The sequence below is a fragment of the Pseudonaja textilis genome, chromosome 5, assembly GCF_049901715.1.
Source record: "Pseudonaja textilis isolate UNSWEBS1 chromosome 5, rPseTex1.2, whole genome shotgun sequence".
Classification (NCBI taxonomy): domain Eukaryota; kingdom Metazoa; phylum Chordata; class Lepidosauria; order Squamata; family Elapidae; genus Pseudonaja; species Pseudonaja textilis.
Genome location: NC_141994.1, coordinates 23402865 through 23428704, shown reverse-complemented (window position 1 = coordinate 23428704; position 25840 = coordinate 23402865). Strand labels below are relative to the sequence as shown.

Below are 25840 nucleotides of genomic sequence, written 5' to 3'. Positions count from 1 at the left end.
GAAAATAATGGAATGTGCAGAAACGAGCAGATGTGACATTGGCAAGAAGAAGAGAGCAAGAAGAAAAAGAATATTATAAAATATGGGATTTATTTTATCAATGGTTAGCTAGGAAAATAGAGAAATGAAACGTATTATAATATAAATATAATATAGTAGTAAAGATAATACAATGAAATCATATAATTGATTACTATAGAAAGAATTAAAATGTGCTAGAAAAGGATGAAGTAAATTTGTAATTAAAGTCTAATGATGATTTAACAATAAGATAAAACGATATGGATAGATTTTTTTAACATTATGAATTTTAATCTAAACTTAAAGAGGAAAAGATGGTTGATATTATGCACAAGAGATATGTACCAACCGACACACTGTACAATTGAAAGAAGGTTTTATTTGTTAGTTTGTGTTTGTTGTAAAAAACCCAAAACATTTCTATGCCTGTTTTAGAGTTGCTATGAACAGAAGGGAAGTGGGGGAAAATTTGAAAAAGCACTGCAGCAGTTTGGAACCAAAAGTGCATTCCATTTTTATCTTGCAAAGATTATAACCAAGCTACCGGGATTTCTGCCCTGCAAATCTCTAATTAGAGAACGTGATTGATGACTCTTGGCTATGAATGTGTTTCGTTGGAGAATATGAATTATGATACACCCAGAGGGGTGGAGTGGGGAAACCAGGGTCAAGGGTAACAGTGAATTAGGTGTCTCTGAATCGGCTTCATACAGGTCATGCTGACATGTTCGCTTCTAATAAATCCTTTGAAGTTTTTGAGCTCGAGGCTCATGATTTAATTAGGGGAAGTGCCGGAATTCTGACACTAGATTAGATCTAAAACAATATTCTTGTTGGGTATTTTACCAGAAACATACAATAAAAAGGGAATACATATTTAATTTTACATGTGTTAAACAGCAGCGAGAATTGTTTTTGCCCAACAGTGGAAAAATGAAGAGATCTTGACGGATGAAAGTGTAATTTATAAAAAATATTAACAATGCACAGAGATGGATAGGTTAATACTTAAAATAAAGGAGAAGGAAGAAATAGAATATTTTTTTAACATGGGATTCGTTTTACTAATGGTTAACTAAGAGAAACAAAAATTAGAAACTTAAAAAGTTTAAGAGAAGGACTAATTATACAATGAAGGTTTATTAGTATGGATAAGCACATATTATTATTACTATGTGATTATTATCAATGCTATGAATATTATTGCTATCATTATTTCTCAAAAATATCTGTACCCAGACAACACAGTTCATGTAAATATTGAATTTTTATGTTTACTAAAAAAAAGTATAACTAAAATCTATTTTAAAGAGATCTGATTTTGTAAATCAGAAACACAGCACAAGCAGTTCTCCACTTATGACAATTGAGCCCAATTTACTTGGTGAGTAAAACAGCTGAGGCGCAGCAAAACTGCTCTCCCACGCGAATCAGCTGTGCTCCAAAGCAAGGAAATAAAGCAACAGAAATAGAAGGGGGGGGGGGGGAAATGATCACCGGAACTGCTGGTTCGCTCGAACTGGTCCAAACTGGTTGAATCCTATCCCTGCTTGGAGCTGTTCTAATCTAGACCAACCCAACTAAAGTTGAAAAACAAGCTGACTTTCATGCAAGAATTAGTACTACCAAGTCAGTGTTTGGTCTACCGGTTCAGTCAAACATTAAAAAAAATCAAAGTCTACTCTTTGATTTCACAAAGCGACTTTCGTAGCCCTGCCTTGCACTCTGTCTGATGTCCCAAAGGTGCTTTTTCAGGTGGCCACTGGACTTTCTTGTTTTTGTCTTTTGAAGACGTTTTGCTTCTCACCCAAGAAGCTTCTTCAGCTCTGACTGAATGGTGGGGGAATGGAAGGGTTTATATTCCTTGCAGATAAAGCTGGTCATTTGCATCCTTTCAGAGGGCCGTTGAGGCCACGTGGAGGTTTAGCTCTGTTCTCAGTATCACTGAATAGTACAAATGGGTGTAGACCCTTCATGGCTGCAGGATGTTTTCTGCCCTGTGTCAATTCACTTTTAAAGACACACGTAGGCTGTTGAGTCTGTGCTGTCTGCAGCTCAAATTGAAGCGCACATGGTTTCTGTAGTCAGCACCTTTTCTGGAAATCCGTTCATACTCCCACACCATTCCAAGGTTGTTCATCCCAAATTGTATAGCTAAAAGACTGTAGAGTTTCTCCGTCCTCCAGGTCATGGTTGTCCCAAATGTGTTTTTTTCAGGAGGCAACTGGACTTTTTTGGTTTTTCTTTTGAAGACGTTTCGTTTCTCATCCAAGAAGCTTCTTCAGTTCTGACTGGATTGGTGGGGCAATGGAAGGATTTATACTCCTTGCAGACAGCTGTTCATTTGCATTCTTTTTAGAGGGTTGTTGAGGCCACTTGGAGGTTTAATCTGCGTCCTCAGGGTTACCTGAGTAGTGCAAATGAGTGTGGAGTTTTCTTAGGGTTCACTACACACCACTTGAAAAAGCACCTTTGGGACAACCTTGACCTGAATGACTGAGAATCTCCATTTACACTCCGTTGATTTAAATTTTTTCCAATACTGGTACTTACCCTCAAACCGCGCTTTAGAAGAAATCGAGCTAGGGCACTGTCATGGTAAGGCTCAAATTTGACTGCCTGAAATAAGAGAAAAAAGAAAAACAAGTACGAACACACTGTTACTTTAGTTTTGGGTTCTTATCTGGAATTTCTCCCAGCTAGCACATAATAGGATTCGTTTTTAATTTCCTGCCTGTTTTTTTTAAAAAAAACCTTTGTGCAAAAAAATTCTGGCAGATTGAACATGGGGCAGCGAAACACCTGAAGAAAAGTGCAAACTTCATCACTTCAGCCTCGAGAGACTACACAGCTGTTAAACTCCAAGAGATGCAAGTGGCACATTTTGTATGAATTTTAGGCAAGTTTGGGTTGACACTTATATTTTTTTCCCCTCTTAAAATGACTGGCTTACACAGCATATCTCGAGTGTCTGTGAAGCAGAGGTGGTCTTCAGCAGGTTCTGACCAGTTCTGGAGAACCGGTAGCAGAAATTTTGAGTTGTTCAGAGAACCGGCAAATCCCACCTCTGACTGGCCCCGCCCTCATCTATTCTCCGCCTCCCGAGCCCCAGCTGATTGGCTGGGTCTTCTTTGGTTGCCCTGGAGAGGAGAACAGAGCTGGAAAGCAGGTTAATGGGGTGGGAATGGGATTTTACAGTATCCTTCCCCTGCCACGGCCACCAAGCCAAGCCACGCCCACCAAGCCATGCCCACAGAACCAATAGTAAAAAACTGTGAATCCCACCAGTGCTGTGAAGGACACACAATAGAAGAGGCGTTGCTATTTGACAACGCCAATTACGAATACGGGAGATGTAACAAGGAATAAAAAGTGATTTCACATGTGGGCCATACCCAACACCTAACAGGATCAGGTGCAACTCCCATTTGCAAGTGGCCTCTTATTTAAGCATGTTCTCTACAGCCCAAGGCGAATAGACGTATCCCAGGATAATGTTGCAGGATCCAATCTGGGTCGGTCAATGGAACCAGAAGTTTTGACTTCCAAGCTTTCGGGCTGATGCTGAAGCCCACCTTCAGGGAACTTCTCTGTGGCAGACAGTGTCTCTCTTTAGTAAAGCTTGATTCCTAACAGTTACATGTTCACATTCGTGCGTCTTCTTGCTATTGACTTCATCTATCTTTTTTTTATTTCCCCCTTTTTAAAAATTAAATAAATAAATTTCAGATTATCAGATCTGGCAACTTCTGAGAGCCTCCCTGTTCTGTCCTAGGCTGCCCAAAACCACGAAGCCGAGTCCTCGTCCCGATAAACCCTTTTGACTTAATTTACAGTGAATTCCTCTCCAGCAGAGGCCAACAGTCCTTCAAGAGAATTCCCAATTACAGACCTTTATCAGGCTTGGAGAGTTGCCAGGCTGGTAGCTTCCAAATGCCACACTGTAGCAGCAATTACTTGGCAAGAAGTCAGGAACGAATTGAACTAATGAATTGAACTCATCATCTCCTGCAAACACCCCTCCCCTTTCAGTCCTCTTTATTCCCTATGGGAGGGGCCATTGACCATCCACCTGTGCCTTTACTCCCAAGTCGACCCTTGTTCCTTAACTGTTCCCTTCTCCTGGCAGCTCTGTGCATGCACACACTGGGAACAGGCTCCAGCTGTTCTTCTGCCCCACTGATCTCCAACGCCGAAGGCAACTGGTAACTGTCAGATGGTCCTGGCCCCATCTCTGCCTCCAACTCAGAGATGTCTTTAGAGCCTTCTCCAGACTCCAGGACTGGCCCATGTTCCTCCCCAACCTCCTCACTGTCCAAGTCTGCTGCCAGCTCTGCTGCCAGGCCACAATACTCCCATCCAAGTACTAACCAAGAGTGAGTCTTCTAAAGACACCAGAAACATCCCTCCAGCTTACCTGCACCAGCTGCAAGAGGTAGTGAAGAACATCATCGTCTTCTAAGCCTTCCAACTTCTGCACCGCCATCGTTCTCACGGTTTCGTCCGAAAAGTTGCAGTCCAGAAGCTGGATGGGCAAGCCGACATCCAAAGCGCTCTGGTCCCAGGCCTCTCTTTTTGCTAGCAGTTGGTAAGTTTCGGCAACTAGTTTCTGTTCTCCCCATTTCACTGAGCTGAGCAACTTAGGGTAGGCCTTGGGGTGCTTTATGCTTTCGTACCTGAAGTGCCACAATAATTCCTTGTCTTCGGGGGTGAGTGGGTTGAGTAGATCAGTAGCTATGATCTCCTCCAGCTGTTTGCGCAGCTGGTTTGGCATTTCAACTCTGGCCCTGCCCTCCGGGGGATCAGACGCAATCTTGTGTTTCGGCAAGGCGATGGGGTGACAGTATTTGTCCAAAACGATCGAAATAGCCATGGAGTTTTCTTTATCCGGGTTGGTGGCCGAGGTCAGTTTATCCGCATTGATGCTTCCTTGTTCTTCCCCCTTGCCTGGGATTTTCCACATGTGAAGGACGTAATCCCCCGTCCTGAGCAGAGAGCGGTGGTCTATCACCAAAAGGTTGACGTAGTAGAGAAGCTGAGTTTTGTATTTGGGGTCGGTAGAGGGCGAGTCCTGAGGGTGGAGGTTACCCTTGGCGGATGGTAGGGGAGTTTTGCCGCAATATATCTGCAGGGTGAGCAACGCTCCTTTTGGAAGGTCCTTGATCTTGATGTCAAACTCAAGCCAAACGTTCCACAGAACCTCTTCAGTAAACGGCTTAGCGGTTGTTCTCCTCTGGGAGAGGAGCTGTTGGCCGTGTTGAATGTTCACCTCCACAAAGACCGTAAGGTCTGTGTTTCTCGGTAAGATGGGGATATCAATCCCGATGATCTTGACCCTGAACTTACGGTTGCAATCCCACAAGGATATGGTGAACACCCTTTCGTGGTCTTTGCCGTGGATGGTGAGCTGCTCGTGATATCCCGAAACTCCGGTGCAATCGTCAACCAACGGCCATTCTTCTTTCTGAACTTCATCTTGGTTCGAGTCCGGTGGTTCATCTAGGACCAGATGGATTTCATCCCCCTTTTTCAGACACTGTCTTATCCAGTGGAAGTTTTTGATGGGTGTCTCTCCTACAATGTACTCATCTCGGCCACTCACTCGCAGGACAAAATCCTGCTCACTGTAGTCTTCAGGAATGTTCATCAAAGACTTCTTCTTTGCCATTTTCGTGAAGAAGCTCTGGAGGATGACGTCTGGCGTATCATCCACCGCCACTTTAATCTTCTGGCTGGTGGTTCCTCTGTGGATGTTGATAAAAATATTACTGTTGGCAATTCTACTCAGCAAATACTCCGGAAGGGGCTTGGATGTGGTCCAAGGGGACATGGAATACAATTTTGGATCCCGGCAGGAGACTTCAATTGTCCGCGGAGTGACCAGCCTACGGCGGGCAAACTCGAGTTCATCGTCGTGCACGTTGCTCACGTCAGTGACGTCGTAGCCAATCAAATAATTGAGCTGATTTTGAAAGTCTTGCACTTCATCGGAGGGATTGGGCTTCTCGACCACGTGAATCTTGCCCACTTTCTTCTGCAGGACTTTCCAATATAAGATACAATCCAGGGTCTGTATGATCTGGTGCTTGTCGTAGATTTCGTACCACTGGCCCTTCTTCTGATACAGGAGGAGAAATTGATCCGGCATGATCTTGCGGAAGAGGTCTGAGGTCTGGTGGCCTTCCACTGCCCGCATCCAGACCTGGGCTTTCATCTGCTCCACCGTGCAGTTGGTGGGGACATCGAGTACGATGCTGGTTGTGGGGAAAACAAACTCAATAGAGATGAGTTCTGTCGACGACAACGTGTTGGCTGTACAGTAGGGTTTCATCCTCCTCCTCCTGCGTCGCTTGTTGTCATCTCTCATAACCACAGCTTGATCGCTGGTCTCCAACTCCATGCCACAGGCAGTCTAGGAAAATCCAGCACAATGCCAGGTTAATTTTTTTGCCCATGGACTGGGAAGTCTGTGCTGAGTTTTTCTCAGATTCAGAATAATGTCAGATGGTGCTCCATTCAAAATCTAAGAAAGAAATACTTAGGCTCCATTAATTAGAGAAAAGATATCTTTTACTGGAAATCAGGTGGTAGCAACAAAAGAATTCTGAATCTGAGAAAATGAGCGCGTAAATCACGTATACAAAGTGATGGCAACGTTCCCACCCCCAATAGTTCAATTGGCTCATCCAATTAAAAGTTCTGTATAGCATCATGTGGGCATCTCCAGGTGGTGATGAGGCCTCTGTCCGTTGACCTTGGCATATTTTGATAAAGAGTTGCAGCTACGCATAGCGTAGAACTGTAACCAAGAAACTTCCCCCTGCAACTTATACAGTTCTGTTTTCTGAAACCTCCAGCTCGCTTCCCATAATCATGTCCCCCCTCCTCCCCGCACTACTTATGACAGCCAAAAGATGCAAAGCAAAGAAAGAAAATCTTGAAGGCTGGCATTGTTACCGTTTCCCCAAAAATACTTTTACTACCCTAAAAGCTAAGTCCCAAAGAGAGGTGGTATTCGGCAGGTTCTGACCAGTTCTGGAGAACCGGTAGCGGAAATTTTGAGTAGTTCGGAGAACCGGCAAATCCCACCTCTGACTGGAGATTTTACAGTATCCTTCCCCTGCCACGCCCACCAAGCAACACCCACAGAACCAGTAGTAAAAAAATTTGAATCCCACCACTGGTTCCAGCTTGATTTTTATTCCTGCGCCCAATATAAGCCCTACCCCCCAAAATAAGCCCTAATTAAGATCTTACCCACTCCAAAGTTGACAGGTAAAAATTAAGCTAGGGTGGGGATGAGGGGTGGAGCTGCCCTACTTACCTTTGGACAGTTGTAGCCAGGCCTTGCACACCCGACACCTGCCTCACTGGCCCATTTCTTCTGCAGCCAGCAAGAATGGCAAGGCTTTCCTGAAGGCCTCTGGAGCTGATAACAAAACTCCAGATCGATCCAGAGCTGTTATCGGCGGCAGAGGACTTCAAGAAAGCCTTGCCAGCCGCAGAAGTAATAGTTCCTGAAGGCCTCTGACAGTGAAAAGGAGGCCAGGGACGATACATGCAAGTGAGGTTATCAGAGGATGACACCCCCCAAAATAAGACCTGGTGCCTTTTTTGGTGGCTAAGAAAAAAAAGTAAGACAGAGTCTTATTTTCAGGGAAACGAGGGTAAATATGGTTTCAAAAATCTTTTTTTTAAAAAATACACATCTAATGAAAGCTGGCTGAACAAAAGGGCAGCCCTTTTGAATCCTTTTGATTTCCTTCCATAAAAATTCCAATAATTTTTTTTTTAAATAAAGATAATAACAAGTTCTAAACCAGGGGTGTCAAACTCAAGGCCCGTGAGCCGGATCCCTGGGGCCACCCTGGAAACAGCAAAGGACCAGCCCACGGTGCCTTTGCCAGTGAAAATGGAGTTCGGGAGGGCCACAGGCCGATCTCCAGAGCTCTGTTTTTGCTGGCAGAGGGTTGCAGGAGGCCGTGGCAGCAGAAAATGGAGCTCGGGAGCCCCTTTTCGCTGACAGAGCGCGTGGGCCACCACAGGCGCCCTGACATGAATGACGTCAAGCTGGCCACACCCACCCCAGCCACACCCACCCCAGCCCCCTGAGGTCAAACACAACCTTGATGCGGCCCTCAACAAATCAAGTTTAACACTCCTTGTTCGAAACAAAGAGCAGTCCAAATACATTCCGTATTAAGCACAGCTTCTGTAAATAATGTTAACTGACGCCCAAAAGGCAATGGCTAAAGTAAGAACAGTGGTAGGTTGATCTGGGGCTCTTGGTGTTCTCTACATCTCGGCTGTTTCGCTGCAGACATTTTGTTACCAAACTGTCATGGAGTCATAGAACAACAGAGCTGGAAGGGACCTTGGAGGTCATCTAGTCCAATCCCCTGCTTGAGCAGGAGAGTCTATTCCAAATATTAGCCACTACCTAAGATTGAACACACAGCCTCCTGATTGTGAAGCGAGAACTCCACCTCTAGGCCACCGGAGCTGAGCTCAAAACGAGAACCCTCTCACTGAACCACAGTAAAAGCGACATCTAGGTAAAACCATCAGTGTTAGTAAGGAGTGGAGTTTGCTCTCATTTTATATTCTAGTGCAGTGGTTAAGGTTAGGGTTAGGATTCTCTGCCCAGCTGCTGGGTAGGTGTGGCCATGGTAGGCATGGCCTAGTTGGCCTCTGGCACCCTGGCGGTGGGGGGGCGATTTTGCCCTCCCTGGGCTTCAGCGGCTTTCCTTGAGCCTCTGGGAGGGTAAAAACGGCCTCCCAGGGCTCCGGAGGCTCTCTGGAAGCCAGAAATGGGCCCATTTCCAGGCTTTCCGAACTTTTGAGAGGCCCATTTTCACCCTCCTTGAGTTTCCGCACATACCTTGCACTTACCTACATCCAAAATGGGTGGCATGGGGACTCCTGGGAGGGGAGAGGAGGGGTAGGCGGAGCCAGCCAGGAGTGGGATTTGGGGGTTCTCCAAACTGCCCAGAATCTTAGCTAGGGGCTCTCCCGAACCCCTGACTAACCCCCAGCAACCTACCCCTGGACACAAGCAGTAGGCCAGAGCACATGCACATGCGCACGCAGCTGGACTTGAAGTTGATCTGTGCGTAAGGTGCATGTGCGCACCGGCTTGGCAATCACGTACGTTGAATTGCACATGCACGCTGCACTGGCCTGCCATTCACACGGTCCAGTTGCAAATAGGCCACATCCCGGTAGTGGCCCGTGGCCCAGAGGTTGGGGACCTGTTCTAGTGGCTTACTGACAGTAAACAACAGCCCAATCAAGGGGCCACCAAACCACTCCCACCAACACAGTCTGTGCAAGCCTCTACTATAGGCCCAGAAGTTGTCTATCTGGAAAACATGGGCCTCTCTGGGTCATGTGACCAAGAAGGGGAGGGCTTAGAATGTTGCGGTCATCAACATTCTGAGTCCCTGCCCAGATGTCTCTCCCATGGGGATACAAGAATTCCCCGCCAATAGCCTGAGCACTGATCTCATCCCCATCGACCCTCCCGAAAATGTTGCTTCTTCTATTCTGATTTTCAGACTTTTGCATTGACAGAGCGGTTTTTAATATTTATTTCCTTATTATGCTTATATGGACGCAGCAGATGCTTCCCTCAATTTTATCTTTGTACCACAGCCCAAGCAATTAATGAGGAAATTCTACATTTTTCTCTGCAGTGTTTTAGGGAATGAGAACTCTGTTGTACACAAAAAACTTTTTTTTACAAAAAATACATCTGTTCTACTGACTCCAATGGCGTGCGCTTAAATCTGGATTCCACTCAAAAAAATCATATTAACTGGAAGGACGAAGCCATATCTAACCTATTATAATCATCGTTCAACTTCATCTTCAACAATCATTTCCAAATATTTAAGTAGACACTGTTTTGTGGAGGTATGTTTAAAACCTGAAGCACTTTAAAAATGATTTGTGTTTAATATACAATTTGCTCTAAAAGTATTATTTCTCTATTATCTTTGTTTTTTTTTGAATTCCACATTTTTCTCTGTAGCATTTGGGGAAACTGGATGTCTGTTATAGAAAAGAGAGAATTTTTAGAAATCTATTTTACTGGGCCCAATTGCATGCCCTTAAATCTGGATTCAACTCATAGATTCATGCTAACCCAGAAGACAAGGCTGTATTTAATATTTTATTACAGTGATGTACTATTTTGTCCTTCTCCTCCTCATACATTTCCAAATACTAAATAGGCACTCTTTCTATTTAAAATCTGAAGCGTTTTAAAGTATCGGTATTTAAGGAATTGTTTAACATGTCACTTGCTCTATTAATCTTATGTCTTTTATTACTTTTGAACAAAATTTCAAAGCCAGCATCTTTGCCAGTTTGCAAAGAGAGGAAAAAAATTATTTGGGGGGAAAATTGCAGGGGGATAAAAGAACATTTTTTATATAATTAAAATAATTAACAGCTATCTTCCTTGATTAAATCAAAACTCATTCACTCCAGTACGCCAGCAGCTCATAAGCAAAGAAAAGACTTTTCAATGTGTCTCGAACAACATTCATTTTAGATCACCTCTGATCAACGACAAATGTTTAAAAATTGTCTTATAATTTCCATTTTCTCCATTATATCCGTTGAAACGAAGGCTAAATGGATACAAGCTATTACGATTTGTTCCTCCTTCATTAATAAGGACTACACTGCTCACTGTGTGTTATTTTTCCCAACAAAACTTTTTTTATTGGTTTTTAAATTTTTTTTAATTAAACATAATATTTAAAACATTGAACATGGTGGAATCATTTTGACATAACTTTTGGTCATCATTCTAGTGTAAGTATAATATAGATTTTATGTACATTTGTTCATACACACACACACACACATTTATTCATCTTTAAATTACATCCTCCAACATCCTTAGTGTTATTTTAATCTCGGATATCTTCTCAACCACCCTTTTCCATCTTAGGTCCTTCCTTTCTGTCCCCACCAATGGTAAAATCTATTCCAAATGATGTAATGTTCCAATTCATCCTTATTTTTCATCTCTAGGGTTAACCCAGAAGTGGAAGGAGAAAGAAATCCCTAGTAAAGATGAAGTAATAAATAAAACTCTGACGTGCACTGAAATGGATAGGCTAATCCCAACAAAACTTTTGTTGCTGTGATGCTTTTTTTCTAACAAATTCTTCCCCATGTTTTCATCTCCAGAAAGTTTCTGAACAAAAAAAAATAATGAACAATTTCAGGAGGCCAGCAATGATTGAGTAGAATTGTGAATTATTTAAGGAGAGATTTACCTGATTGGGAAGCAGGAACTGAATTTCTGCAGAAGCCTCATTGGTATAGTTTTGGATTCCTGCTCTGTTTTAAAATGGCAACAACTCACACCACGGAAAGTGGCTCCTTCGGGTGTGAGATGTTCTGTTTTTCTGGCTTCATCAGTAGAGGCAACGGATGTCTTCTTGTAACCAGGAAGGAAGCTTTAAGCCACTCGGCTATAAACACGATCGTTGGCTTTAAAATTGGGTTGTTGTTTTTTAAAAAAATGCTTTTCCTGTTAGAACCGTCAAAGAGAACTTGGCTGTAATTGCAACCATTTAAAAAAAAGAAAGTAAGAAAAGAGGAACGTATGGCCGAAAAAATACAGTTGCTCAAGAAAGAAAGAAAAAAATAGAAAACTCATTCAGTCTGGATGAAAATAGTAGGCAGTTAGTTCTGCTCAAATAATTAGAGGTAGACCTCGACTTATGATCACAGTTGAGCCCAAAATTGATGCCATCAAGTGAGAAATTTGTGGAGTGAATTTTGCCCCATTTTACTAACTTTCCTTGCCCATGTTTGTTAAGTGAACCGCCGCAGTTGTTAAATTAGTAACACCGTTATTAAGTGAATCCAGCTTCCCCATTGACTTGGCTGGTCAGGTTGCAAAAGAAGGCAGTGCATCTGTCATAACTGTGAGTCGGTTGCCAAGTGGCCAGAAGGGTGCTGCAGTGGTCGTGTGAAAAACAGTATATTTTGGGAAGAAAGCTGGATACACATTTAATCAACTTTTTAAAAAAGAGAATAAAGGTAAGTAAAATGTCTCTCGGTTTATGAACAGACTTCATGCATATCAACTACAGTGGCACCTTAGGAGTTGGTGCGGTGGCCTACAAGTGGAGCCTAGGTAGAGGCAGATATTTCTCTCTCTCGGCACACTGAGAATATATCTGCTGAAGAAAACTCTGCATTGGTGACAGGAAAAACATCCGGCTATGAAAACACTCTACCCAGATTCCACCCCGTAAGGGATTATGGGGTCATTAAAAGATTATGATGATGAATTACAGTGGCACTATGGTACTCAACTGCTTTGAAACTCATCGAATTTGGTACTCAACACATTTTGACGGGAACATTTTTGTCCTGGTACTTGTCGTTTGTTTAGTACTTAATGCACAAGCTACAACATGTTGGGTGTCAGCTGCTTGTGATTATTTCTTATGTGGGAAAAAATTGTTTGGTATTCAGAGTTTTTGTTACTTCTTTTGCCTCCCTGAACCAATTAACCATCTGTATTTTATTGGACCTTCTCATTTCTGTAGCATTTTATTGGACCCTTTCCATTTCTATTTAAGCAGGCTTTTTCCCAGATTTTAAGGCGTTACTATATATATATATATTTAAAAACAACGTTCCCAAACTCAGAGCAGGAAGAAAGTCCAGCTTCAAGTACACGATCTCCAATTTATGCCGGTTTTGAATATGAAAATGTTTACCACTTTGAAGCGGCACATTATTCTGGAATATGTAAAAAAAAAAAAATATCTGCGGGAATTAGTCCTTGAATGAATAATGAACAACGGAGCAAAGTTCAAGAGATTACAACAGCTAAGCATTGATGAACTAAACGCAAAATTTATGCTTTTCTCACCAAGGCCTTTTAAACGCTGTTTTACATCAAATTTAACCCATCTAGAACTCAACAAGAGTGTTTTCCTTAAGTGTTTGAGCTCTTTGTCTAATTAATTTTCAGTTGATTGATCTAAAAACAGAGTAGTGAGTAATCATACTGGACTAAACCTGCAGATTAACAAGTCCTTCCTGCGTGGGCTCTGGGGGAATAAAAGATGGTTATTTGATTTTCTTTCTAACTTGGTTTATTTCATATTCTAACAAGATGAAGGAGGGGTATGGGCAAAGCCATGAGAAGATGACAGCCATAACATGACTGAAATTTTACCCATGTTTATGGGTGTTGTATGGTAGACCATAAGCCAGAGAATGAATCTAAATGAAAAATGAAAAACATAGCCAAATTTAAACTTTAGCCGTGATACGTGTTTACTTAAATGGATGAAAACTAATCAAGGAGATATCCAATTTAGAAAGAAGGATATTTCCTAAAAATGAGAACAATTAACCAGTGGAACTATTTGCCTTCAGAAATTGTGGATGTCCAGAATTGGTTGCAATGTTTTACACACACACTATCTGAACCATACAGAAAAGAAAGTATGACTTCTCCTGAACCCTAGAGGCTTTTAAGAAGAGACTGGACAGTCATTTGTCTGGAATGGTATAGGGTAGTGATGGCTAACCTTTTCCTTGTCGCGTGCCAAAAGTGTGTGCGTGCGCCTTCATCCATAATTCAATGTGCGCACGATCCCCCACAATCCCCTGAGCATGTGACCCCTATAAGCCTTTGCGCATGCACGGGTGACCCCCCCGCACCGCACACCTGTATGCATGTGCACAGGACTCCACTGCACGCACCCTGCCCCTCTGCGCATGCGCACACATCTCCCGCATGCATCTCCCCCCGTATGGGCTGCAGATTCCCGACAATCAGCTGGCTGGTGTGGGGAGATGCGCATATGCAGTGAGGCTATTCTGGGAGACCTCTAGCGTGCCGGCGGAAATGGCTGTGCATGCCACTTCCAGCAGGCATGCCATAGGTTCACCATCCCAGGTATAGGGGTTTCCTACTCAAGCGGGGGCTGGACTAGAAGACCTCTAAGGTACCTTCCTACTATGTCACTCCGTTAAATGTTCTGATTCAGCTAATCAAAGCTCCCATTGTAAAATACTGTGGGTGAGATTCCTCTGTGTCAGACTTGTCCACACAAAGAATGCTTCAGAAACTGTTGGTAGCATGCAGGGAAATGGTTGCAACTCCACAGACAAAGTATTTTTTTATACAGTGGTGGAACATCTGGAAGAATGCTACAAAACCAGGAGCACAATGTACAATACAGGGAATCAGGGACCACCAAACCAAATCTGCAAGAGCATTCCAATCCTCATTTCCTATGAATACTAGAAAGTATCTCAGATACTTTCTCCACATCAGTATTCTGAACAAACGAAGGAAGAAATTGCTTGTAACATGAGTTCTACGATGATGTCTCAATTAATCTGGCGAGGCTGGGACAATTTAGCTCTTGCTCAACTTTTTTTTAAAATAAACTTTATTAATGTTACAATTAAAACAGACAATTAAAACAGACAAACAACACATCCATAAATGTGAAAAAGAAAAAAGAACAAAAGAAAAAAGAAAAGTGGAAAAAACAATCAAAAACACTTAAAAACACTTTTTTCCTCGACAGTTTGTGGGACCTTATTTTCAACCTTATCTTAAACCCTCTATACAATATATATATATATATATATATATATATATATATATATATATATATATATATATATATTTCTTAAGTTTTCGTGGTACTTACATGTATGGCATTGGCTTTGCTCGGGTATTTTCCACGTCATAGTAGCTGTGCTTTTAAAGTTGTGAGCAGCAGAATCTCATCTGCCATCATCAGGCTTCTGTATAGCTGGTGAATGAACACTGGCCAGATGAACACTATACAGAAGCCTGATGATGGCAGATGAGATTCTGCTGAAATGTCGCTACAACGTTAAAAGCACAGCTACTATGACGTGGGAAAATACCCGAGCAAAGCCGAATGCCATATATATATGTATGGTATTCAGTTTTGTTTGGGTATTTTCCCACGTCATTATAGTTGTGCTTTTTTATTTTAATGACGTGGGAAAATACCCAAACAAAGCTGAATACCATACATATAAATACCTGCGAAAACTTAAGAAAACAAATATATATATATATTCACTACTACAATTATAACATATCTTCTTTTTCCCTTTATTATTTAATTGATCTTTGTTCTATCCATTCGTACCAGCAGTTCCAGCTATCATAATACATTGATGAATCTTTTCCTTTTAATGCCAAAGTTAATTTGTCCATCTCTGCACAATTTGCTATTTTTTGAATAATCAATTCCTCTGATGGAATATGAGCTTGCTTTCAACATTGTGCAAAGACTAGTCTGGCCGCTGTCAAAATGTGTACTATCGTATACTTCACTTTTTTTGAGATTTGTTTATTAAAGATCCCTAATAGAAAGAGCTCTGGTTTAAAATCGATCTGTTCTATTGTCATTTCCTCCAACCAACTTCTAATTTTCTGCCAATATTTTTGTACCTCTCTACAAGACCACCACGTATGGAAGAAAGTTCCCTCCTTTTTTTTAACATTTCCAGAAGTTTGGACTCATGTTGTGGTGCACTTTTGCTAATCTCGAGGGGGAGCTCTTGCTCAACTTAAGAGTGTTGCAATTGTTTTTGTCAAAACAGATCACAACCACCTTCCAGAAGTTGGGAAAAGTGAATAATACGGTAACCCCTGAGGGAATTTGCATGGGGCAGGGCTTGAGATGGGACACTATACCCATGATGGCGAACCTATGGCACGCATGCCAGAAGTGGCCCGCAGAGCCATTTCTGACAGCATGCGAGAGGACCCCCGGAACAGCCTCACTGCGCATACGCACGCACGCCCCAGCCATCTGCTTGTCGAGTATCTGCCATCTATGCGCGGGGGAGATGCGCGTGAGAAATGAGTGCACATGTGCAGGAGGGCAGGGCGCATGCAGGGGAGTTGTGTGTGCATGCACAGAGGCGCACAGCAGAGGGGATCGCGCACATATGCACAGGCGGGCGGTGTGTGGGGGTCACACAGGCATGCGCAGAGGCTCATGGGGGTTCGCACACGCATGCGCGGGGTGGTTGCAGGGGGTCACACGCGCATTAAATTATTGGCACGCAACAAGGAAAAGGTTAGCCATCACTGTGCTATACCCTAAAAGGCTCATTGAGTGAATCTTCCTCTTAGCGGTAACTCAGGTGGGCATTCATCGGTCCTGATTATTTTTTTTTTAAAAAAAGCAATAAAAATTGCACCAGTCTTGAGGAAGCAAACCGTACAACATTCTGCAAAGGGTGAAGTGTCCTTGAGATTGATGGCTCTGCTGGAGGCTAATATCTACGTTATATATCGGATTTTTTTAACAACAGGACGGAAGTGGTTTACAATTGCTCCACACACACACACACCACCCTTTTTCTTTTTTTTGCTTTCCAGATGAGCCTTGAACAAAGTTGCCAGATGGCAACACACTGACGCAACAAGGGTGGAGAACCGAGGACTTCTCATCGCTCTTACTGGCAGAATGTTGACTTGGAAGATGATTGCATTCCATGCTTGGTGATATTTTCTCTCCTCCCCATCTTTCTCCGCCCGCCCTCCAGGCTTCTTCTCCAGGAGCAGCACACTTTCAATCAATGAGACTGAAAGAGCAAGTGGCAAGCTCAGGAGCGATCCCCAAACACCATTAATCAGAATAGAGTTGGAAGGGACCTTGGAGGTCTTCTAGTCCAACCCCCGGCTTGAGCAGGAGAAAGTGGCTGTCCAGTCTCTTCCTAAAAACCTGCAGTGATGGAGCACCCACAATTTTTGAAGGTAGGCTACTCCACTGGTTAATTGTCGTAACTGTTATGAAGTTCCTCCTTAATTCCAGGTTGCTTCTCTCCTTGATAAGTTTCCATCCATTGTTTCTTGTCCTGCCTTCTGATGCTTTGTAGAATAAGTTGATTCCCCCCTCTTCTTTGTGGCATACTGCTATCCTGTCCCCACTAGGTCTTTTTTTCTCTACACTGGCCATACACAATTCCTAGCTATACACAAGAATCTAATCAACTAAAGTTCAATATTAAATTGGCGCCAGATTAGGATCAACTGAATTCAAGAGGGTTGGATTTAGACCTCTGTGGCAATGTAACAACTCTAGGCTGCTGACTCGCTTAACTCCCTCCCTGGTTCTGTCTGTTCTTCTCCTACATCCGTATACCTTATACCGTATTCTCTGGTAATATCACACTCCTAACTAGAGCATACAAAACATTTGCTAGACCTATAGTTGAATACAGCTCATCAATCTGGAACTCATATCATGTATCTGATATTAACACAATTGAAAAAGTCCAGAAATATTTCACAAGAAGAGTTCTCCGCTTCTCTACTCATTGCAGAATACCTTATGCCACCAGACTCGAAATTCTAGACCTAGAAAACCTAGAACTATGCCGCCTTTGGTCCAATCTAAATATAGTATATAAAATCATACATTGCAATGTCCTACCTGCAAATGAATACTTCAGCTTTAATCATAACAATACAAGATCACACAATAGATAAAAACTCAAGGTTAACCGCACCAAACTTGACTGCAGAAAATACGACTTCAGTAACAGAGTAATCAATGTCTGGAATACTCTACCTGACTCTGTGGTTTCTTCCCCAAACCCCAAAAACTTTAACCTTAGACCTCACCCTTACTATTGACCTCACCCCTTTCCTAAGAGGCCTGTAGGAGGTATGCATAAGTGCACCAATCGTGCCTACCATCCCTGTCCTATTGTTTTTTTATTTTTCTTATAAGTATCTATCTCATGTATTCAAAACTATATTTATTCTTATACTTGTATCTTGTAAGCGATTGACAAATTAAATAAATACTAAAAAAAAATACCTAGCAACGAGTCCCAAGAGTTCAGAAATGGACCCTACCAAGCTAGTTGGTTGGGTGACATAGTAGCAGGATGTCTCACTTGTCTCTGTTGTTCAGGTTAACACACAGGGATTCGCACACTGTCTCTTCTAGAGCAAAGACTCTGCTAAGGTCTCTCTCTTCAACATCTCTGCTCCCCTTCCTTGGAGTTGAGGCTCCTGAAAGACTTGAAACTCAGTTTAGAAAGTCACAGTGGCCTAGAATCAAACTTGATTACAGCATTATAACCACACAGCCTTCTGGGCCTCAATAGGCCAGTGGATAGCTACTGACATCTTCCAGGTTGTTTATCTGAATCTACAACCCAGTGGTGGTATTCAAATTTTTTTACTACCAGTGCTGTGGGCGTGGCTTGGTGGGCATGGCGTGGCGCGGCTTGGTGGGCATGGCATGGCTTGGTGGGCATGGCTTGGTGGGCGTGGCAGGGGAAGGTTATTGCAAAATCCCCATTCCCTCCCCACCCCACTAACCTGCTTTCCAGTTCTGTTCTCCTGTGCAGGGCAACAAAAGAAGACCCAGCTGATCAGCTGGGACTCAATGGGAGGTGGAGAATAGATGGGGGTGGGGCCAACCAGAGGTGGGTATTTACCAGTTCTCCGAACTACTCAAAATTTCCACCACCGGTTTTCCAGAATCTGTCAGAACTGGCTGAATACCACCTCTGCTACAACCATGGAATAGCCTGGTGGCCTCCACTCCAAGTATGTTCCATCTGCTGAGCTTCCACCGTTTAGCCAAAATCAACTCAGAGCTGCCACCTAGTGGAGGTCTCCTGCTTGGCGGCAGCAACATTAATAATCTGGAATTGCTTTTTTTAAAGTGAAGTTTAAATCACCTTTATCATCACCTACGAACACCAGAACAAAAGCAGGGCTAATTTAACAAGCATTTATGGAATTGCAGCCTGCAATCTTGGTAAAGTTTTGGAAGTCTTCCATTCAAACTTTTGAAGTTACAATTCCACTCTCTTCTAGGAAAACAGCCCCCACCCTTTGTCAAGTAGGGCTATTAAAATAGCTGGAGCCAGCTTACTTTTCACAACAGAGGAAGGAGAAAATTACAGGAATGAGAAACAGAAAAAACCCTACAAACTAGCTAAGATCCTTTCCCATAGAAATCAAGTAGATGGCAAGCTATAAAAAAAAAAACTTGTGAAAAGCAAACCAAAAGGCATGGCAGGAAGGAACCATGATAGCAAACGAGCAATTACAAAGGATCAGGACCATAAAACCAAGATCCCAGGAAAAGATCCTAATCTCAAAGAGACAGGAATTCAACTCAAACACAAATCAAAGACTTCAAAGAAAATCAAAGAACCTGAAATGTATAAGAGAGAGGTTTTCCTACTCACTTATTAGATTAATCCTAGGAACACTGTGAGATTTCTTTTTACCTGCCTTCCTATGAATAAACTAATTCTGACTTTCAACACAGCTGACCAAATCATTTTGCATTTCTCCCAGCCGGAAAATTTGAATCCACAAAAGGAAAGAACTTTGCCTATTCCTTAAAGGGCAAGGCTTCATTTTCCTTTCCTCAATAACAACCAGATCCAGATTCGTGTTTACAATTGGTCATCCAAATTAGACCAACTTTCTGCAGGGACAAATTTTACTTCCCACATAGGAATCAACAACAGCCAACACACCTCCTTTACAGTTTAACCCTACCCAAATAACAGGAAGGTTAGGTCATCCCTGCTGTCTTGTTAATAGTAGCTAGCCTCTTATCTTATCTAAAAGCACTCTTTTATTTATTTAAAGATGTGTATCTGTTGCAATAACCTTCAGGGCTGCTTACACCTCTTCGTTATACATAATGAGAAATATAGAGACAAGTTACGGAGCGAGGGCAGGCAGCTAAAGTTAATCCAATGATATTTAAAAAAAACAACAGCAGAAAAAACAAATTAAATATACAAGCAGGAAACTTTGTTTGAGGAGGAATAGAAGACAGAGCTGTGCCACAAAAGTCTTTTAACCACAGAGGTGAGGCAACTAAGGAAGGATGCCTCCTACAGAGACCAAACAGTAGATAATTTTGCATAGCAACTACTGTCTGGGTACACAATTAACGTGCCAATAGCAATCCACTTCTGGAGTATATTATCTACATCAAGTCTGCTTTCAAGAGTAAAATAAATAAAATGAATACACTTCTGAATTCTTTTTCAACTATTGACGGTTGGTTCCTCCAATTTGTAAAATAAAAGTATGTGAATCCCCTTGCTTGGCCAAAGGAATACTCTCTATATATACAAAAGCGAAATACTCCTCATGCATCATCACAAAATCTCCAGAACCATAAAGCCTATAAACATGAAATTTGGCACATAGGTTCCTCTTGGCTTCTAGGGGCTCACTAAGAAAGGATTTTTCCAAATGACCATCAGAGCATTAGTATTTCCTATATTATTATTATTAACACGCTCTGATGCTAAGGAGTTCTACTCCCCCTCCCCACCTGAAAAGAAATCTTTTCCAAATGCAAAACACAAGCAGAGGAGAGGAGTTTCAGTTTCACAGTACCAAGCAGCTTTAGTACAGAACAATTGATCTAAGCCATGCCCAGGCTCCTTGCTGTCTCCTTCTTGCTCACACAGCAAATACTGATTCAGTTTCCAAACAGCCCTCAACTCTCTCACACACTGACAGGACGCTAGCCAGATGAATACCGATGGATGCTGGTAGGCAGAGGCAGAATCTCCCCCTTATTTTTCTCCCCAAAAACTAAGCCTGACCACATAGTTTCGTAGCAAAGCACGAGTATCAAGCTAGTATTCAACATTCAAAAAAAAGGTTTGAAGCCATTTCCAGTGACAGTGATAAAAAAAAACCCACCCACGCATTCACACAAAATACAGGGACTCCTTGACTTATGGCCACCAGTGAGCGCAAAATTTCTGTTGTTAAGCGAGACCTTTGTTAAGTCAGCTTTGCCTCATTTGATGTCCTCTCTCGCCACAGTTTTTAATCCCTGCCCTTGCTAAATTATTCACACGGTCGTAAAGTGAATCAGGCTTCCCCGTTGATTTTGCTTGTCAGACGGTCGCAAAAGGGGATTGTGTGACCCCCGGGGACACTGCAATCATCATAAATGTGAGTCAGTTGCCAAGTGTCTGAATTTTGATCACATGACCATGCAATGGTCATAAGTGTGAAAAATGGTCATAAGTCACTTTTTTCAGTGCTCTTGTAACTACCAACAGTCACTAAGCAAAGTGGAGGACTATCTCTATATTAATGTAAGGATCAAAGGCTCACCTAGAATTCTATCACTGTCATCAAACAGTTGCCAAAAAAAATCCACAATCCAGATATAAATTTTAAAATGTCCAAATAATTCATGTTTAAATGTTTAAACCCATACCGACAACCTCTTTTCTCCATGAGTTTTCCAAATTCTTCTTTTAAAGACATCAGCCTACCATGGCCAATTCTATACACAACTCGATCAGGGCAAAGCAATGGATGCAATCTACATAGACTTCTGTCAAGCCTTTGATTCAGTGGTACACGACAAACTACTCCTAAAACTAAAATCTTATAGTATCTCTGGACACCTGAATAACTGGATAGCATTCCTGTCAAACAGACAACAAATGGTCAAAATTGGGAGCGTCCTATCAAATTCTGTACCTGTCAACAGTGGTGTCCCCCAAGGCAGTGTTCTAGGACCAACTCTCTTCATACTCTACCTAAATGACCTCTGTGATCATATCAAGAGCAACTGCGTTCTATTCGCTGATGATGTAAAGCTATTCAACACCACAGACAATACTGCTACCCTTCAAAAAGGCCTCGACTATGTATCAGAATGGTCAAACAAATGGCAACTTCAAATCTCAACAAATAAATGCTTTGTCCTACATATTGGCAAAAAAATCAGAAAGTAAAATACAGGCTGAATAGCCAAGACCTTGTTGATCCAAACTCTGTCAAAGATCTTGGAGTACTCATCTCAAATGACCTAAGTGCTAGAGCCCACTGTAACTACATAGCCAAAACATAGCTTTTTCTCTGGTAATATTACATTGATAACTAGAGCATACAAAACATTTGCTAGACCAATACTCGAATACAGCTCATCAGTCTGGAACCCACATTACATATCTGATATTAACACAGTTGAGAAAATCCAGAAATATTTCACAAGAAGAGTTCTCCACTCCTCTACTCGTTGCAGACTACCTTATGCCACCAGACTCGAAATTCTAGACCGAGAAAACCTAGAACTACGCCGCCTTCGGTCCGATCTAAGTATAGTATATAAAACCATACATTGCAATGTCCTACCTGTCAATGAGTACTTCAGCTTCAACCACAACAACACAAGAGCAAACAATAGATACAAACTCAAGGTTAATCGCACCAAACTTCATTGCTGTCCTATTCTTTTATTTTTTTTATTTTTCTTATATTCATCCACGTATTCATAACTATGTTTTTACTTATACCTATTATCTTGTAAGCAATTGACAAATAAAAATAAATAAATAAATAAATAAATAAATAAATAAATTCTACAGCTAATTTACCTCTGGTGAGTCATCTATTATTTAGTTTCACCAGATATAATACCGCATTTCAATACCATAAGCAAAGCAGGGGCTGCTATCTTCTTCCTTTTCCCAGGACGGGTGCACAAGATCAATCCTATAAGGCTTAGTTATTATTAATCAATATCAATTATTGACAGTTTCCCTGCTCATTTTCTCAGCGACACCCCTGCGAAGTAGGCCAGTGGCTCTTCCCAGGGTGCAGATGAAGGTGGGTGCAGCTAAAGATGATACAAACATCTAAACAGGACCCTAAAACATCTTTCTACATATGATACTGATGGGCAATAAATTGATTGTTTATTTAATAAATTATTCCACGTATTCATTTACTAAGAATTTTGGAATGTCAGGGAGTTACTGCAACCCAGTGAAAATAATACTGTTCACTCCAGCATTTTTTTGTCTTGTTCTTATATAACACACACACGTGTGTGCATGTGTGCGTGCAACTGCTTGCAGAGGGCAGTTGTCTAAACTTGCACCTGCTTGTAAATCCTTATGTCAACATTATGGAAGCGTGCAAGTCTTACTGTCTGTCTATATGTCTATCTGTCTATCAAATTTATTCCTATCAAATATGTCTACCAAATTTCTATCTATAAAATTTATCTGTCTGTCTATGTCTATCTTTATCTCTCTATCCATCCATCCAATCCATCCATTAATCAATCTATCTGTCTGTCTGTCTATCTATCTATCGTATCAAATTTATCTCTATATATCTATCAAATTAATCTCTCTATCAAATTTATCTCTATCTCTCTCAATCAAATTTAACTTTATCAAATTTATCTGTCTATCTCTATCAAATTAATCTCTTTCTCAATTTTATCTCTATCGAATTTATCTATCATATCTAATTTCTATAAAATGTCTATTTATTTATTGTATCTAATTTCTATAAAATCTCTCTATCGTATCTAATTTCTATAAAATGTCTATTTACCTATTGTATCTAATTTCTAATATATGTATGTATGTATGTATGGTATTCAGCTTTGTTCGGGTATTTTCCCACGTCATTGTAGTTGTGCTTTTAAAGTTGTAGCAACGTTTCGGCAGAATCTCATCTGCCATCATCAGGCTTCTGTATTGTGTTCGTCTGTTACAACTTTAAAAGCACAACTACAATGACGTGGGAAAATACCCGAACAAAGCTGAATACCATACATGTAAGTACCCGCGAAAACTTAAGAAAATAGATAGATAGATAGATAGATAGATAGATAGATAGATAGATAGATAGATAGAATCTAATTTCTATAATATATTTAATTTCTATAAAATCTCAATCTATCTATAGCATCTAATTTCTATCTATCTATCTATCTATCTATCTATCTATCTATCTATCTATCTATCTATCTAATTTATTGATCCTCGAATTTACTTGCAGAGTAACTTTAATGCCTCCCTGCGGGGAAATTGTGTTTACAGACCTTTACAGACCCCGCCCAAAAACGTCCCTTCTCCAGGTCCAAAACCACCGGTTGCAGCTGCCAAGGCCGGCAGGTCCACCCCACGCCAACCAAATTCCATTTCCCCGCGCGGGGCAATCACACACCCGCCCACGCACGCCCACCCCCGACGGCAAAGAGAGCTGCGCCTCCCCAAGGTTCCCCCAGCGGGATTCCGCGAGGGAGGGGGGAAAACCCCACGCGTGTTTCCCACCCCCCACTTCGCGTGCAAACTTCTCCTGATGCGAAACCCGCGATGGGGGTGAGGGGCGGCCGCGTCCGAGGGTCTCTCTTCCTTCCTCCCCGGAGCTGCCTTCACAAGCCGACCTCCTGGTCCCAGACTTACGTCCAAGCGGAGCGGCGGCGGAGCTGCCCTTCCTCCGTGCGGAGGGCAAGGCCGGCCGGCTCCGAAGTCCTCCTCTTCCCGGCAGGGCTCCCCCCACCGCCGGCTCTCTCGGCCGCGCCCGCCTCGGCTTCCCCAGCCTCGGCGGCACCTGCCTGCCCCAACAGCTGACTGCAGGCCTCGCCCAGCGGGCTGGGGAAGGAAGCGCAGGCGGAGCAGGCGGCGCTGGGCTGGGGCTTGGGGCTGGGCCGGCTCCGGCTCCGGGGTTGCGAGACGACGAGACACCCCGTCCCCGTCGACCTTTTTTTGACCGCAAATCTCAGCACTTGAGTCGGATTTCCCGCATCTCAGCGGCCAATCCAACTTTAAAGGGGTTTGGATCTAGGACAGGCGGTCCTCGACTTACGACAACGGTTTCAAAGTTGCTAAGCGAGACGCTGGTTAGGCGAGGACTTTCCTTGCCACGGTTCTTGAGGGAATCACCACTATGATTCGTAACGTGGCTGTTAAGTGAATCGGGTTTCAAAGCGGTTTGGTTCTAGGACAGGAAGTCTCAACTTATGACCGCAATGGAGTGCCCAATTTCCATGGCTAAGTGAGATAATGGTTAGGTGAGGACTTTCCTTGCCACCGTTCTTAAGGGAATAGCCGCCGTTTTTTGTAACATGGTTGTTAAGTGAATCAAGTTTCCCTGTCAGCTCCAAACTGGTTTGGATTAGGACAAGGTAGTCCTTGATTTACGACCCCGACGAGGCCCCAAATTTCCGTGAGCTGAGCAAGACATTGGTTAGGTGAGGACTTTTCTTGCCACCATTCTTGAGGGAATCACTGCCATGGTTTGTAATACGATTGTTAAGTGAATCGGGTTTCAAACTGGCTTGGTTCTAGGACAGGAAGTCCTTGAGTTACGACTCTAAGGGAGCGCCCAATGTCCGTGGCTAAATGAAACATTTGTTAGGCGACGACTTTTCTTGCCACCGTCCTTGAGAAAATTGCCACCGTGGTTCGTAATGCGGTTGTTAAGCAAATCAGGTTTCCCCATCAGCTACAAACGGATTTGGATCTAGGATGCGTAGTCCTCGATGTACAACCCTGATGAGGCCTCAGATTTCTGTGGCTAAGTGAGACATTTGTTAGATGAGGACTTTTCTTGCCGCTCGACACCATTGTTCAATTTGTAACACGGTTAAGTGAATCGGGCTTCCCCATCGGCTTTGCCAGTCAGGTCGTGAAAGCGGATCATGGGACACTTCAACCGTCATAAATGTGAGATGGTTGCCAAGCACCTGAACGTAAATCACGGGACCGCAGAGATGCTGCAACGGTCTTAAGTGTGAAAAATGGTCGTGACTCTAGCTTTTTCAACATTGTGGTAACTTCGAACGGTCAACCAAGCAAACCGTTGTAAGCCGAGGACTACCTGTAAAATGGTTGTAAGTTGAGGACAGATAGTCCTCGGTTTACAACTATGCCTTTAGTGGTCTTTTTTTCCTTCCGCCTGATATATATGCATTTGAGCAGTAAAATTTTCAGGAAAATT

The 25840-nt window shown here is 42.5% G+C and overlaps 1 protein-coding gene across 2 annotated transcripts in view; it reads right to left on the bottom strand.

The window, feature by feature from the left end:
• Positions 1 to 24467, bottom strand: part of PIK3CG (phosphatidylinositol-4,5-bisphosphate 3-kinase catalytic subunit gamma) — a 37363-nt gene extending 12896 nt beyond the window's left edge. The window contains exons 1-3 of one of the 2 annotated variants that reach the window (XM_026701380.2): positions 24304 to 24467; positions 4439 to 6433; positions 2575 to 2640 (exon numbers count right to left, since the gene is read on the bottom strand). In XM_026701380.2, the coding sequence (XP_026557165.1) occupies positions 2575 to 2640; positions 4439 to 6421 (2049 nt within the window). In that variant the 5' untranslated portion in view covers positions 6422 to 6433; positions 24304 to 24467. Of the gene's footprint in view, positions 1 to 2574; positions 2641 to 4438; positions 6434 to 11315; positions 11469 to 24303 lie in introns of those variants that run through there. The other variant, XM_026701388.2, reaches the window with a different exon arrangement.
• Positions 24468 to 25840: the final 1373 nt, after the last annotated feature.